The 17,599-nt window shown below is 44.8% G+C and overlaps 2 protein-coding genes across 2 annotated transcripts in view; one reads left to right on the top strand and one right to left on the bottom strand.

Annotated features, from left to right (window-relative positions):
• Positions 1–2,504, top strand: part of LOC117213156 (5'-3' exoribonuclease 2 homolog) — a 30,311-nt gene extending 27,807 nt beyond the window's left edge. The window contains exons 16-17 of the mRNA XM_033458505.1: positions 801–1,021; positions 1,275–2,504. Coding sequence (XP_033314396.1) covers positions 801–1,021; positions 1,275–1,352 — 299 coding nt within the window. The 3' untranslated portion in view covers positions 1,353–2,504. The remainder of the gene's footprint in view (positions 1–800; positions 1,022–1,274) is intronic.
• A 9,026-nt stretch (positions 2,505–11,530) lies between these two features.
• Positions 11,531–17,599, bottom strand: part of LOC117213166 (homeobox protein Nkx-2.4) — a 30,389-nt gene continuing 24,320 nt past the window's right edge. Inside the window, exon 4 of the mRNA XM_033458518.1 lies at positions 11,531–15,243. Coding sequence (XP_033314409.1) covers positions 14,902–15,243 — 342 coding nt within the window. The 3' untranslated portion in view covers positions 11,531–14,901. The remainder of the gene's footprint in view (positions 15,244–17,599) is intronic.

Genomic DNA, 17,599 nt, shown 5'->3' with positions numbered 1-17,599 from the left:
CGGGCGAGTAGTTAGAAAAGAGGGGGCGGGGGGTCGCTCGTAACCGTTTTGTTCTTTTGTCAGCGTCGTCGTTATATCGTATACCTTCAATTTTTTCTGTCTCTGCGTGGCAGTCGTGTTTACGTGGGCGTGCAACAGCGCGAGGATTCGACGGCTCGCTGCCGTGAACAGGCGGTTGAAACGACACGATTCGTGTATAACCGGGGCCTATCCTTCCTTCTCTTTTTCTTCACTCGCGCTGGTACTCGTTCACTCTGGTATACGATGCAGCGTGCGTGCCTGATTTTCCTGTACGCTGATGCACTCACCGGGGCGAGGCACGCGCCTACACCGAGCGCATTGCCCTTTCGAAAATCCGTTATTAGCATCGAGCCTCCATTATGACGTTTCGTGATGCTGACGAATACTTAGCCCTCGCCGTTCTGTTCTTGCCTTCCGTGTTAGCCGTGGCTATGCACGCGCGTTTACATATTATTCGAGGGAACATGGGACACGCGCCGCCACGCTCCGGACCCTTTCACCTACGCGACTATCGTGCCTCTGTCAGCAGCGTACGTTTCCTCTTTTGTTTTCCGTGTCGACGATAGACGAAGATGCTCGATATGGATTTATTTGTATGGTTACGCTTTCCTGTTGACGCACAGGTTCATCGACTAGAGCAATCAGTAGTTTTGAAGTTGTTCGATGTCCATTTTGTAGAAATTCTGTACGTTTCGACCTGGAACGAGGAGTGTCTGGCTTTTAATTCACTGTCTATTATATTCCAAAACTAACTACTTGTTATTTGATTCACTGTTCAGGTTACCGGAGTACAGACTATCAAGGAAGATACGAGAGTGCAGGATCCAGCCAGTTTCCAATGATGCCTGGTCCATGGGCGAGGGGTTACGGCACGCCCCATAATTATCAACAGTATTCGGAGTACCAGCAAAGAAATAATTACAGCGGCCAACAGTACGGGCGAAACAATTACCACAATCCACAGTACAACAGTTACGGGTCGCAGTACAATCAGCAACGGGTAAGATTTTAATATTTCAATGTTAATGGTTATCCCTGAAAACGATGGAGCGATCGATCAATGAATCTAGAAACATTTCGTTGTTCGAAAATGGATCTTTCTTCATAAATATTCGAATTAAATGAATTTCATTTCGATTAAAAGGTTCGTAAGAAACTAAGTAGCAGAGATTGAAGAATACGCCCATCACGATTTAACAGGATGATGCAGAGGTACGATCAACGACTAATCACGCTTTTTTATGATGTTCTAGAATTATTCTTCTAACTACCAAGGGAATAGTGGAGGAAGTGGGGCAAACAGGGGAGGAGGGTGGGGACGATCGACGTAAACTTTTACTTTGTTCGCTTACGATCGATTAACGTCATCACAGATTTGTAATTTAGGTTTATAAGAAATTCACGTTTCGTTGTAATCATTTAGAATCGTGGAGATATGCTTAAGGCCAGGAATTTATTTCATCGTGGACATGCTATTGCGTTGCTCCTTCTTTACTAGATATCCATAAATTTAGGTATATATGATGATATAATGAATATGTAATACGTTGACTTCATTCCAGAATTCGTTTCTATACAAAAATTTACGGAAGTTGCGATTAACGCAGGGTATTGTCACCTACATAGCATTTATACGATTAATATAATTTCTTTTTAATTGCAAGGTATATAGTGAACGCATAATATAATCTGTGATGACGATTATTATTTACGACTTAGAGACGTAAAAACGTGTCAACTGTAATTTCACGCGAACTCCAGCGTAAACACACGAAGAAAAGAAAAAAAGAAATGTCTAATAAATTAAATAATCGCTAAAGATTGCGCTTCGACTGCGTAACTTTTATTAGAAGTAGAAGGAGCAATCTGTAAGCGAGCACAATTTGTTAACAGAAATTTCATTGTACAATCAAAACTCGAGTAGTCATGTTATGTCGAAACACAGTTCGAGCGAATGTTGATAATCAGCGCAATTTAGTCCTTTTTTGTTACGAAAAAGTTCATTCAGATACGCCGGTGAATGAATGAACAAGGATTTTAACGTAAATTTCGATAGAGATTGTTCATCGTTGTCGGTACACGGACCGAATTACATATTTTTTGAATCACAGTAGTATTTATATGTAATCATTGATTATAATACAAAATATTTGATGAAACAGCTGAAACTGTTCGTTCATTTTCTTTAGATCTCGTCCTAACCAAAATATCGAGACTATTTTCACAAACAAAGAGATAATAATAATATCGAAGAAATTGAGAAATATTTTTACACGGGATAGTATTGTGACGAATGTTTTGAAAAATTGTATTGTATCTATTTGACAGATTTCTTCTTTTTCTTTACACCACAGCTTGCACAGATTGCACCGCGTACCCGTCGTTCGTACATATCGTTGGTATACAACTAAGCGAAGAAACTACGTAAAACCTTTTCATTATGATATCATGCACATCACATGTGGTGACTTTTATATTGTATTTACTTGAAGAAAAAAAATATATATGATTTAGTGTTGGCTAAATATCTTCTTTGTTGAATTTCCCGATACGACCGCATGTCCAGAAATCCTTTCGACCAGTCCTTTCTAAAACGAAAAATTCAGTTATTATCATCAGAAGACTTGTAAGATGTTGGTTTTGATGCGAAAAATGAAAAACATTTTGGCATGCTGAAAGGCGTAATCGTGACGAATGGGGTGATGTGATATCACGGTTGAAACCAGGCGGTCCGGGTACATCTGGTACCGGTCTACCAGAGCGGGCGAGCATTGAACCAGCGAGCGCCACTCGAGAAAACAATAGCGAGCAACGTTCTTGTTCTCTCCACCTTTCTCTCTCACTCTCACTGGCTCTCTATCGTCACCCTGAAATCTGGAACCCATGTTGTAGAACCGTTTCATCGGAACCGGAGACGGTCGATCTCTTTAGTCAGGCAAATTTTACAAATCAATATGATCTTGGCTGATGCCAAGATGTTAAAGGTAACGCCTATGTCTATTTATAATATAATATAAGAAAGACAAAGTTTTATCCTAACCTTTTTGGTGGTAAATAGTCGCTTTAAAATAAACGTGACAGTTCTAAGAAAATATTTGTACGACGTGCATATATCGGAGAACTTGCCATAAACATTACAATGGGCAGAGTATTGTGTTCTGCATAGACTATTTAATTTGCAGTGCCCGCATAAAATCCTCCGATCGTTCAGCGATCCAAGCCGACACTTCCGATAACCCGCATGAGTAAGAGTAAACAACCCTTTCGGCCCCAGCTTCTCACATTGTTTCATTGCTCCTATAATTCCTTCATCCACTCCCCTATTCGACATAGTTATAACTTTCTATGCAGACTTTACTAGCAATAATTATTCCTAACTTACCTTTCTTAACGTCTAATTAGAACTTTGCGAGTAGAGACTATTTTCAATAGCAAGTTCAATTATTCTTTCAGCAAAAATTCTAGTTTCTGTCAAACCTACAAAAGTCACTTCCATCGATGTTCCTCCACAGAATATAGCGTTCCTCTTTGAGGAATTTTGCGGAGGATGTATCGCAAGCTCGGTTATTGCGTCTGCACACGATTATGGATGATCGAGCCACGTCGTGCGTGCCGCGCATACTCCTCCATTCCGAAGTACTCCTTTCTGTGAAGCATGCGGCGTTATCTCGGCTTCCTTGTTGTCCCTTTGATGAAATAAAGCACTATCCGCGGCGAGATCTACCCTACGTTAGTAGTTGCGGTTCCCAGTTTCTCTCTCTTCCTCTCTCCGCATATGTACACATCGCATATGTGAGGCGAGGGCACAATTCTCGAGTTCTCTCGACGGTGCAGGACACAATGCGGCCCTTACATCTTCATCGAGTACGAGTCGTCGCTTGCATGTAATGCGTTCACTCTACACTTTCCATACGGATGTACGAGTCTCCAAGTATTTCCTACTACCTCGATTCGGATTCGCTCGGACAACACTCGTGCCGCCTTTCTTTCGATGCCGTGCCAATCCCAAAGAAAAGCATAATTTAATTTGAGCATATCCTCGGCGTTTATATTTAAGATGCTCGCTTTACCAATTCTTTGTTTTTTACACGGACCTGAAATTCCAAGGCATATTCTCATAAAGTAGAAAAACACAAAAATCGGCGAAAAACGAAATTTGAATATTAGCCAATCGTTCAAAATTTAATATCCTTTTCTGCGATCTCCGAATTCGTCTCGGGGATTCTCCAAAATGTATCGTTTCTTCCAAACCATTTTCCATTCTCTCTCTCTCTCTCTCTCGTTTTTTTATGTAACACCGGAGAAGTACAATGTTTTTACAAAATACCAAGCGTCGTTCTCTCTGGTAAAGCCGATGTAAAACGCGTTTGTGTCGGCGGGCGTAGATTCCAATGCACTCGTGCGATCTATGCGGCTGAGAAAAAGAGAAAACATAAAAACAACGACAAAAAATGAAGGAGGAAAAGAGACAGAGAGAAAGGATCCAGGCGAAAGAGAGAAAGAAAAGGGCGAAAACAAAGAAAGAAGAAACTTTGGTGCACATAACTGGAGGCAGTCCGTTGGGTGGTTGAATCGTGGAGTGGAAGGCAGTGAGAGCCCTTGTACGCCCATGGAGAAGAAGGTCCAGGTGCGCCCTCGCCTCACACGACTCTGCTTCACGGCACATCCGAGTTCTCTTCTCCCTTCGTTCTCTCTCCCTTCCTCGGTTTTTTTCTTTCCCTTTTTCTTCTCTATGCTTCTTCTCCTCTCGATTCTTCCTCCTTTCTTTCCCCTGGTAGCCAGCATTCTCTTACGCACTCTCCCGCCACGGTGTACGCCACGCATTGCTCTCGGGCAACATAAAAACGCAGCAATCCGTGTTAATGTACGTGACATACGTTGGACGCTCTGTCGATGTGTACGTGCAATCGAGCGCGCGCGCATTTCTGTATATTCGTACATGGGTGCAGGCACCTAAAGGTAAAGAATAGGGACTGAAGTACCGGCGTGCAAAATGGATGGCGGATGTAAATGCCAAGTAGCCAAGTATACGCCACTCTCTTTTCCGTTTCGTTCTTCTCTCTCATCTCGCTTGGTTTCGCGTGATTTGCCCTACCCTGTCCTTTTCCCGTTTGCACGTATCGTGCACCTATATATGTATCGTTCTCCTTCTCGTTTCGTACCAACTATGCCGCCTGCATTTGATAAGTACGCATTGGCCGAGTGTGTACGGTCGCTTGTGCGGCGCGAAACCACGCGGAAAGATCAAGCAGCTGCGAATAAATTTTTGTGTATGCTCTGGAGTTTCTCGTCTACGAACGAACGGAAGTTAATCGAGAAGGATTAAAGATGGTGCATTAACCTACCGATTTTCTTCTTATCCATGGGATATGTACCTCATGTGGATGCACGTCAAAGAGCCATCTCTGATTTGACGCAGGAAATAAGAGAATATCGATGTACCTATTGCGATAGTCGAGTCTCGAGATGTCGTTCGATCGATGATGCGAGATTTATCTTTAATTAACGCCTACTAGTCGCGGGGCGTAGATTATCTTGAAATTCGTCGACGATGAGAATTGCGCGAGGTAACACGATCTCGCTTGGAAGGAACCGTGGGTGGTCGGTTTTCGTGACGGATCGCAGGAAGGTGAGCTCTTTGCTTGACGTGCACCTCGTTACCGCGTCGGTGGAGACGGGCTCAGACACCGGGATGACGCAGCACCGGCTCCTGGTTACCTCTAGTCCATTGTTCTCCCCGCATTTCTTCTCAGCTCGTGCTCAAGTGCTCGATCGCTACCCTACCTCGAGGCCCGGATCCCTCGGCGTGATTTTAGCCCTGTGTCCGCGTACACATCCTTCGTGAATTCGTGTCTAAACGAAATTGTAATCTCACTTGGTACACGTTGATAAAAATATCATCGTTGCTTCGACGGAGTTCAGCCATTGGTATTCGAGAGTTCGTTTAAATTCTATCTTTATTCTTCGCGAAGAAAGCTTAATCGATCTAGGAATAATTTGATCAATAAGATACAAATCTAGTGACTTATAGGAAAATATAGATTTGGGTATCTTACATTGCAAAAAGCGTCGATTACGTAGTCTTTGGTAATTACGAACACGAACACCCAACGGTTAAGAAACGTTTGAACGTAAGACGAAGGGATTCTGTAGTAGAGTGAGCAGTCGGACAGGAAAAGGGAGGAAGGTGACGAGATGCGACCCCCCGCGAGGTTTCCCGCGCGGGGCACCCGCCTGTCGATAATGTCCCGTACCAGTTACCGACAAGGGGTCCACCTGCAAAGCGCTAGCGATTCCGTGGTTGACCCCCCATGCGAAACAGACCCCCTACTCGCGTCACGTCGACTCCTTGACTTCGGTTGTCCAGTCTCGCGGAAATAACGATACGTTCGTATGGAAAAAGGAGCGACAAATGCCACCGGTATATCGTCACCCTGTCGTGGGGCGCAGAACGTTGAGTCGCAGCTAGCACGGTTCGCCCCTGGTGGCCTCGCCGTGTGTGGGAACCTCCGATCTCGCGATTTTCCTTCGTCGTTCGAACATAACCTCTTGAGAGTTCACCGAATAGCCGATAGGCATATGCGTATCTGTCACGGCTACCGAAAGTGCGCGCGGGCTTAATTTTTACAAAAGCGCTGCCCGTGCACCCCGTGTGCTACCTTCTGCTCGATAAACAATATACCATCGTGTACGCGCCAACGGGTCGACGAGTGGTCTCCCTGTACAATGCCATCTTATGACATTTTCGAGTTCGACCGTTGTTGTTGAGTGCTTAAGTGCTCGTTATACACACGTCGCGTCAAGCTTTTGTGTCGCAGCAACTGTTTTTTCGGGCGTTGGTTGAGTATGTCCGGGGAGCCAAGTCCGCGCGAGCCTTGTTCTTTACGAGCGAGAATCGAAAATTAATAACGGACCAAGTATACCCAGTAGCTGTACTAGAAGTTCCGTTAATGAAATTGTACATGCATATCTATATCGTATTGTCACGACGGAGTTAATGTTCGCACGATCAATAGAACAAATGCAGCGAACAACAGGGTCAACCTTCCCAATCAACGACATCTACGGTGAAAGGAAGATTATACGACAAAATTTGTAAGTTTTCCATTCATTGATATTTCTGATAGTTCCTCGACAAGTACGCGTTGATGAATAATCTTATCGACGTAATGAACAATCCAGACGACTGTAACGAAGATTGACCAATGATCGATAACGTAGCTTTTTGCCGATGTGTAAGTTTAAGTTTAAGGGACCGAGAGAGAGAAAAGAGCGCGAAAAAGAAAGTCTCGGTCAGTAGGTAGAAAGCTGGTTGTCACGGATAAACATTTTCTATCGTCTTCGAGCGATTTACTTCTGGAGGTCAAGCTCGCCCACGCAACCGGCTTTTCTCCAGGGGCGTATCCACGGGGCGTGTTCACAAAGCGGTAGGGTGTACCAGAGGCGGAGTCGTTTCCCCACCGTTGCCAACGCGCGATTTTTGCTCTCGGCCACGAACGTACACGCGTTCTCCGCCGTATATATACACGTAAGTGGTTGGTTTCTGGGTCGTGTGAGTAACACCGTGACGTCCCACGTTCGGACACGGGTCACAGACAGTAGGCTTTGCCGAGTTTTCTTCGGTCGATCGCCGGCTAAACGATTTCTTATGCCGCGACATTGAACACTGCGATGTCGAGAATCGAACAAAACCACGTCTTTCGTCTTTTTCTTCATTTATTTTCTGTCTTCTCTCTCGACAGAGTGCGCTTCAACGAAGAACAAATCTCGCGAGTGCACCGAGCGACAACGATACTTTCACTCGACCATCGTCAGGTGTTTCTCAACTCCTTGCCTTACGATGTTTTTTACTAGCCACCTCGGTGAGCCTTATTCCACGCTATGACACCGTGTCAAACGCAAAATATCGAAACGTTACGAAGAATCGAAGCTAAAATCGTAGATAGTCTCTTTTTCCTCTTTGTGCGTACCCGACTCCTTCACAGCTGTTAACTAGTTCATGCGCCATGTTTTCATCAAGTTTATTCATTCTTTACCGAGGATTATTCTCTGCAAGTGGAAATCGCATAAGTTACTCACATATTTGTTCGCTACGAATCCATGGAAATACGTGCTTAGCAAAAGCGCGATCGAATTCTCTTATTGAAAAAGTATTTGACGAATGTTTTGAGTTGGGCGATAGAAGAAACGGCAGACTATGGAAGAAACCGGAGGAAGCTTCGCTCGTGTTTACAATGTTTAGCTTCCACTATAGCTGCGCTATTTAGTTATCGCGATGGGAAAGTTTATCCACGATATGGTATGAATATCATCGAGCCTTGCGTCGTCCTTTCGATCGATATCAGGATTTAATAATGCATCGAGGAAATATCCATTTCAGGTGGCGCGATCGGCTGCACATAGATACATCTTACATACGGTGAACGAGGGAATATCGCAAATTCCCTGACGGCACGGATGGCAAAGGCATTCTGGCGTAGCAATTACCTGCAGGGCGAGGGAGTCAAGTAGCAATATCTGGACCCGTTATCCAGTTCGGTTATCCCGACTGGAATGCTTTGTGTCGCCGGCAATCTGCATTTCTACCTGTTTGAATGGAAGTCTATGAGATCCGCGGCATGATTTCAAATGAAATCGACTCTTTGTCCCCTGGCCGGAAATTTCCAATTCAATAACGCGCCCAGGGAAACGCTGCAGAAACGACCGATTGATTGATACTCGGAATTGGATGGAACGCGAAAGGATGGAAAAAGTTTTACTGCCGATCGATCGTCATTCGAGAAATTTGAATGTCTTACATGTAACCAAGAGCTAATCCTGAATCGATTCGTTGCATCTTATTAAAGTTATTATTCAACTTCGTACACGTACATATTACACGTTACGAATACTACGTATCGGGAAACGTTGATAGAATATTTAAAATCGTGATGAACTTTAAGCCTGATGAACGTCCGAATGTGCATTGTATTTTAGCAACTGTAGGCGTATCGCTTCCTTTAGTTGGCTTTGGGACATTTTCTTCCATTGGAACCTATGAATGACTAGTCAAGAACTTGCCCGGCAACCCTTTGCAATGCATTAGAATTTCGCAGCTATCAAGGGAGGAAGGCGACATTAGCATCGAGGCTAAGGACACCCTTGCTTCGCGTTCGCGTCTTATGTTTTCGTCGGCCCGGTATTCATGAACGGGGTTCTGACGTGGGGCATTCGACTTCCTTCTCCTTCATGAATTTACAATCGACCGAAGGAAATGCGCAGACGAAGCTTGCGCGTGCCATTCCCCGAGAAACAGCGCTAAATACCAGAAGCTTCAATGCTCATTCCATCGCTTTAGGTATGAGTTATAAGATTTGTCATAACGTATACTTAACGAACAATGGGATAGAAACTTTTATTCCTCTTCGAGGAATTATCACTGGCATCACAGAGACGTATCGAGTCTCTTCGTAGTTGTACATACGTAAGTACCTGTATAGATCGCACGATAGTTGTCAGAAATGACTAAAAAGCCGACGGTTCTGCTAATCGTATCAAGCTACGGCAACAAATCCATGGTCCAGCTAATAAGAACGCTAGTGTCGAAGGACGAGGGAAAGAGAGAAATAATAACGAGGAAGATAGAGATTGGAGGTTTAGTGGGCGAGGGTGAACGTGGTGAGGGAAAGCGGATGGAGGCTGGAGCCACGTGCTGCTGTCACTGGCACAGATTATATTATATAGGAATGGCAGCGAATAGGTGTAGATATAAGCGTCGAGCGGCAGTTAATAAATATGATAATGGCGGGCGAAGTGAGAGAAAGAGAGGGGTGTGTGGGGTGCGATATGGGATACCAGTGTATAAGAGTGACCACCAGAAGCAGAGGCCTGTCACCGTCAGGACCTCTCGTATGTCATGCGACGCACGCACCTATACATACATGCACATACAAAGTGGCGACACGCGCGCGATGACAGCATCGAGCGTGGAACGCGTGCTACTATCTTTTTCTTCCATTTTTCTCTCCTTTGCCGTGATATAATTGTTGACGCGATTACTCGATTCCAATGAGAACTATTTAAATAAAAAAGCTGGCTGTCTTCCTTAAATTTGTCGACTTTTTTATTTTTAGCAACTGTTTTAGTTTGCGTTTCTACGACACCTATCTAATCGTCTCGACAAAAGCATTCGATGCAATTATTACGCGATTAACAGGACATATATTCTCCTTCGCTTTAGATCTCTCCGAAGAACTACAAATTACACCACGGGAGATCGCACGACCTAGGAAATACATGGAAACGGAAAATCGTTGAAGGGTCATCGTCGTCAGTGGTGGCAGTAATTCGCGAAATTTCATAATATCACGACGAACCGTTGGAGCAGGAAAGGAAAAAAAGAGCGAAGAATACGGCCGGTTTCCCCTCGGCTTTCATTAATCTCACTTCCTCCGCGGAAGTCGGAAACAGTTTTCTGCTGTGCAACCTTTCCCTTTTGACCCGGTAAATTGCGCGCGCGCGCGCGCGCGCGGGCTTACGCACGCCAGCCACGTCGTGTACCTGTATCCGCTCTTCCAGGAGCAATTAGTCACGGTGCTCTTGATAAATCGCCGGAATCCTACCCCCGTGGGGTTAAGTCTCGGCTGTAGACCCTCGGCAAATATCCAATAACAGCCGTCCGACTCCTGGCGGTCGCTTCGCCTCTCTACGTGTATAACCGGGTATTAACCTTCACCTATCGAGGAGATCGGCTTACCTTAATAATCGTAGAGCTACACCGTCGCAGTCTAAGGGGGTTACGACGTTACGAGGCCAGGAACACGCGGCGCTGGCTCGCGCAAGGGTGTTTCCATGGCACTAGTCGCAAAGCTGGTTCGTTCCGCACCATGAGAAACAGGTACGATCAAAAATCGTCGGAGATGTAATGAAACATTCTTAGCCTCTTCTCTCTTGGATAGAACGTTGGATAGGAGGAGTGCGGGATCGTTCGTTGGATTCGATCGGGCCGTTGATTGCTACATGTGCAGGAGTAATTGGTCGAGTTTCTGAGATTTTTTATATAGATATCTTTCCCGTTTCTTAATTCTACGATGCGCGATGGATACCGCGATGAGTCGATAACGATGGAAAATGATATAGGTTTCTTAGAGGCGAATCGGACTACGAAGTATTTGCTACGAAGCGTCTTTAGAAATTCTGCGAATTCTTAGAATTGTATTCATACGTTTTCCCTAAGTTTGTGCCTTCTTATTTGCACGAGGGATGTTAAAAAATAGACCGAGTCGGATAATACAAAGGAAACAGCCGCCTCGGCATTCTGATGACTTGCCGAATCTCGACGATCGGCGCTTTCGGACTCGTGTCAATCCGTGCCCCATTCAGATGTATTCGATTCTTTGTCCAACCCCTCGGAGGTTAACAAGAAGAGGGGGAGGGGGGAAGGAAAGAAAGAGAAACGCAGAGAAGATGGGATAGGACAGGATAGGATAGGATCGACGCACGTTTCGGCGTATTCCACGTAACATGCTCGTTCCTTTGAATAAGTATCGTTTTATTAATATCTCTGTCGTTATTTACAAAACTTTGTAATAATCTCTAATTTTCTTCACCGCCACACGCTACTCGCTATTCGTCAATCGTTATACTTTTACGCTTTTGTGTACCTGTGTACGTATGTACCGTGTAATCAGTGTGTACATGTATGCGTTGGTTGTGTGCGTGTGTGTGTATGCGTGTTATATTAATGTCGATAATGCTCGAGTTTGCTAAATCGTTTACAGTAGAACGCGAATGTTCCTTACCGGCGTCGTCGTCGAAATCCACCGCTTTTCAACTTTGGAGCCGACTTCTACCACTTCTTTTTATAATTCTTTCTCGCGTCGTCTTCGTCGCGTATGCGCCTAAACACCAGCATACCACACATTATATTTACACCATCGGATTCACACCTGTGACCTCGTTATCACAGCGCGCACGCCGCCTTTTTTCTCTCTCTCTCTCGCTCGCTCTCTCTCTCTCTCTCGCTCTCTCTCGCTCTTCTTTTTACATTCGGCACGTTTTGTTTTCGTCTTCATCGTCGTCGTCGACCGTGGAAAATCGATTCTCTCTTCTGCACAAGCAAACCGCGTCACAATTTCGCGACGGATGCGAGAAATACGCCGTAATATACATCTCTAACTATGTACACGCGTGTCTCCAGCTCGACGTATCCGCCTGAAACACGCTCGCGACACGGTTTCATCGTTTCCATGCGAAGAGAAAGAAAGGAAACGTTGGATCCGAGTCGTTCAATTGAACAAACCACGCGCTTGGTCGATTAATCTGTTTCGACTCTTACGACTCTAATGTGAGTCATGCTCGTGCTCTTTCACCTCCGTCTTTTTCGACTCTGCCGCTCGGAATCGTGAAAATTGAAAGAATACTATTTCACTACGTGATTCGCGGATGTACCTCCGACTGGCAGCCGATTGGTCGATCTTTTACCGCTCATCCTTTTCACCACGAATAGATTCTGTTCCACTGAGTCATTCGCTCATAGAATCCAGGAAATCGCGGTTCACATTTCAAAGAAAATCGCGGCTAGATGTATTTATGCGAAGGATTGTAAGAGAACGAGTTCGTGGCTTGTCGTTAGATTCAGATAATAAGTATTCTTTGTCGTCGTTTTCTGGCTATAAATTGTTCCTTGTTCTGTAATTAGGATGTACGACGAAGTTAGGTTTTCGACAAGTTCCTTAGGATATTCGAAACTCGATGGCAACAAATTTATAAATCTGTAAAACTTGTAGTTTCCGTAGCTTGGATTTTCACGTTTGTGAAAATTTTAGATTCGTTCGAGCGCAATAGGTGATTCGAATCGTTAATTTTGATCTTGAATCAAATTATTTGAGAGAGAGCATTTATAAATTATTCAAGATAGATACGTAATTGATAAAATACGAAAGAAACCCTGCTAAATTGTACAAATGTATATACAATTTTGTTTCTATTTGTTGCTTTCAAGTTTATTTCAGCTTTCAGGCTCATTGTCGCGTATTCCAAATGGATGATTCCTTGCTCTTAGGTTTCCAGATTTATTGGTAACCAATGTATCCTAGAACCAGTGTCGATCGAATGGCTCAATTCTATAATTTGTCGTGGAAGATACTCGACCTATCAGAAATTCATAGTATCTCGTTAAGAAGTCACCGATTCCTAATATGATTCACTGGCTTCCTTCCCTCAAATTATAATTGTTCCAAGTTAATTTATAATCGCGTCCAAATTTGCTGAAAATTTCTATTCCGTCCATTTCAAATCTTTACGTAACAAAAAATTTGCCATATAATGTACTTTATCTTTTCTTGTTTACAAGAAGATGCACAAATTAATTTGGATATATTTTTGCACAAAGTGATTTTCTCTCTGGCCCATTAGAATAAAATAACCGGAATAATTGAAAATTTCAAGCCAACGTTCGACCGTTCGTAACTGGTCCACATCGAGCAGTTCCCATCCACCGGAAATCCGAATCCTCCTCGATGATAGATACGTGTTGTTGCAACGCAACAGTGTTGCGAGAGTGCGTCTCCGATGACACACGCAATGCACACAACCGGTGTACGGTTTCTCGCAATTGGAATCGACGCGTTTCGAGTGTACTGGCCAGATTATTCGCGCTTCTGCAATCTGCTTCGACGTTTCGCTCGCACATCCACCGACGTTGCCTCTTTCGTCGTACATAAAAGCAAATTCGTTAACAAACTTTCTGGTATTAAAATTCATTTCTCTGTTTCGTCCATTCGAGCGACTCTGGAACCCTCGGTATTCTTAATTTAGAAAATAATTTTGTTAAGGATGTTAGCCTTCGTGTAATTGGAATTCAATTGATGTTTCAAATAGAAATTCTCTTTAAGTTAAAGCTATTATTTTATATGAATTGATGAACGTAGAATAAGATTTTTATTTATTCGCAGGGATTTCATCGCTGCAAAGAAGGTCGAAGTTAAGTTCAGATTAGCACCGACATCCTCAACATCGAATTATCATTCTGATTACTCCTAGTCTTTGTCTTATACGTGGTTAGCCTGTGAGAACAAGTAGATGATGGAATGGCAAGTAGTCTAACGCGTTTTCCAGCGGTACTCGTTGTCAAGATTTCATTTCCCGATAAACAAGTAAGGTTCTCGCAAGTTTCACGCTCGTTTCTGTATCAAATTTCTTTTGCAACGTGGAATCAAATCGAATACGCCTCGAAATTTGGATGTTCTTCAAATTTGGAAGGACCGTTTCCGTAAGACAGATGTTCGAACTCAACGGGAAACAAAACTGTTGTCTCTATAATAATTGTCAAAACGAATGAGAAAACCGACATAAGTACTTTGTATCTAAGAAACTTATTCGTATTTCCAAATTTTTCAGATCCATCGAGATCCAACTTCTTCAAAGCCTCCATTGATCCAGACGTGCAACCGATACTCAAGCGATTCGCACATTTCAGACCCTATACAAGAGAGGGACACTCACGTTGATCACTGACTCCAATTATAACCGTCCTGCGGTTCACGCAGTATTTTCTCGTCTTACATGTCTCTCGAACGACCAGTCCATCTTTGTCCGTTGGACAAATCGGTAAACGTGTCTGCGTCTCCTAACAAGCAGACGTATTCGTCTCGATAAACCAATTTCACCGAGTCTTTTTCCAGTGTCTGCGATGAGTATTCGTCACCAAGGAAAGACAGTCTCCCCTAGATCAGTCTCGTCGTTCGATTCCAATGATCCAGGCCAGGTAAGCTGTTCTAGAAACGACTCACACAGATCGGAGTACGCGACACAGGACTCTTTCTAGGGGCTGTCTTCCATAGGATACCAGGCAGCTGGACCTGCGACGGAGGGATTAGCCCCCGCCGCGGATGGCATGTACTACCAAGCCCGTCCTTGGAATGGCAGGTACGCACCGCACTGCGGTTGCTGTTGCTGCTGCATGCTCTGCTGGGTACCAGTTCTCGGGTACGAGCAATGCTGAAGACTCTGGCTGGACGTTATCACGTGGTTCACACCGACCACCGAGTGATGAGGCACCGAGGAGGCCGCGTGATGGGAACCGTGAGGGCTCGACGCCGCGGTCATGTGAGGGGCTGGACTCGCCAAGGCCGCGCTTGGTCCACCGCGGCTGCCCTCGTTTCCGCCTCCGCCACCGCTTCCGCATGGCTTCCCGTCCTTCACGAGCACCGGCACAGCCACTCGTCGCGGCGAACTAGCGCTCTGTAACATGAAAATAGCGTGGTTCTTTGGATTGGAATATTTAAATTTCGGTAGTAGCTTTCAGTTCCAGTATCGGTGCAAGTTTCACGACGTGAACGTTTTAGCGGAATACGAAATCCGACCGAAGAATATTTGAAAAATAGCCTGCACGACGATGACGCAGGATGCGTAAATCGTCGACTTAAATCTCGAACTATTGCCGTGGAATTAATTTCTTATTTGCATCGAGAAATGGAGAACAATCCGAACTTCGCCTGGAATTTCTGACATCATCGTTCGTCTAAGAGAAACGACAGCCTAGTCTACCCGATCCACCGGTATGTAAACTCAATCCACACGTAGGTGCACAGGCTGCGTACGACGAACCGTAAAGAAGACGTGGGACGACGTCGTGGCTCGGCTTCTGTGTTCCAAGCAAACACGTGGGCTCGGTAGGCACAGGTACTTAACCCGCGCGATACCTCGTGATCAGCATTCGAGCATACTCGTACTTTAGCAGCCGGAGACTCTCTCTTTCTCTCTCTCTCTCTCTCTCTCTCTCACACACACATTACGAATAAACAGTACCAGCTACCGTGGACCACAGGATTCTAGCCAGGGCTCTGTCGAGCCGCGTCAACATCGAGAACTGCTGTCCCTCGTCTCCCCGCGTTACTGTCCGGGGGGATTCAATACGACGAGCGGGACCCCACGGCATGCCAAACAGAAGCCGAAGCAAGCCGGCCGAGTACCTGCCGGGACGACCACTCAGCTGTATCAACATTCGGTACACGACATTCCTCTTCGATCTGCGCGCCAGCGACGCTTTAATAATATGATCGTGACCGCTCGGAAATAACGCCTATTTCGGCCGATGGATTCACGCTGGTTCGATCGTTTTTAAGAAAATCGAACGGAGAATCGCAGAGACGAACGTCTTTTCTCGGTTATCAGAGATTTTATTCTTTATAAGGCTATTACGAAGCTTGACTTTGGTCGAGGGTCGATAGATCTTGAAGTACCTCGTGCTTCGTCCTTCATATTTTAAGACAGCGAAAGCGGCGAGTAACGATAAAAGAGAAGTTACTTTTAACGAAGATCGCTTAGTACCTGTTAAAAAGATTCTTGTGACATTATAAATACGAGTACATATTCACATTACCGAAGGTGGAACGCTCCGATGAAGTTTGAAAGAACGAAAAGACGAGCGAACGCAGAAGCTGCAGGTAAAGTAACAAGGTGTAATTTTTAATGGGAGTATGACCATCGTCGTTCGCTTGATTTACTACGTACGATATCCTATATCTTTACTCTATTATTGCATAACTGTTTTAGGGATTCATCCATGAAATGTCTGGAGAATAAATTCTTCTGCGATCGGTAACCAAATCTGTACCTACGCGAAAGGAAACAATGGGGGTGGAGTGTGTAACAACGATTCGATTCGAGTGGCCGACACGAACTTACGTGCACGTTGCTGGCCGCGAACATAAGTGCAGGCATGCCGTGCACTTCACGCTGACAAAGTGACGATTACGCTAAACGCATGACGGTCGGCGCGCGCGTCACGCGTCACGCCACTTTAGCCACTTCAACACGCGTTAAGCGATTTCCGGCGAAAATGGCCGTGCTTAGGAACGGAGTAGTACGTGTTTATGAGCGGCGACCACTGCGCCACGCATAATGAGCCTCAATGTTGCCGTGATCGCGCGGCCGCGATTGGATTCTCGGGAAACATATTACGCGTGGATTTCCCTCTCCCCCTTCGTGGAACACCGTCCCCTTTTAACGGTATGTACAATACGTATATACATATATATATATATTTCTTGCACGGTAGCGATCGTCGTCACCGGTTGCCGTTTAGGTTAAGGACTCGACCGAGATTCTATTTTTTATTTCTACTTTCAAGGGAGTGAAAGGTGTATTATTGGTCTTACGGATTCTATTTTATACTCTTGCGTTTTACATATAAACGTTAACCATAATTTGCGAATACAATCATACGAATCGAGCAAACGTACGCAACCTTTTATTCCACGTATTGAGAAAGAGACGAGTCCGAAGAAGACGAAAGGAAGAGGAAAGACACGGCCGGCGAAGAATCCGCTCCGGCGATGATCAGATTTTTGAAAAGGTACCCTTTACTCTACAGGACGTTTAATTCCTTTAATATATCACGAGGACAAGGAACGAGGGCAGAGATACGCGCAAAATAAATTGTACTTGAAACGTCTACGCGGTGGCGGCCGATGTTCAGGCCGTATACAGCCGCATCGAATATCTAAATGTGCCGCTCGCGCGCGCCACTGACTTTCACCCGAATGCATCTCTCGTGGAAAAACATTCGTCATCGTTGAAACTGATATAATTAACT

The sequence above is a fragment of the Bombus bifarius genome, unplaced genomic scaffold (genome assembly GCF_011952205.1).
Source record: "Bombus bifarius isolate JDL3187 unplaced genomic scaffold, Bbif_JDL3187 scf7180000008515, whole genome shotgun sequence".
NCBI classification, from domain to species: domain Eukaryota; kingdom Metazoa; phylum Arthropoda; class Insecta; order Hymenoptera; family Apidae; genus Bombus; species Bombus bifarius.
This window is presented reverse-complemented; position numbering and strand designations above follow the sequence as displayed.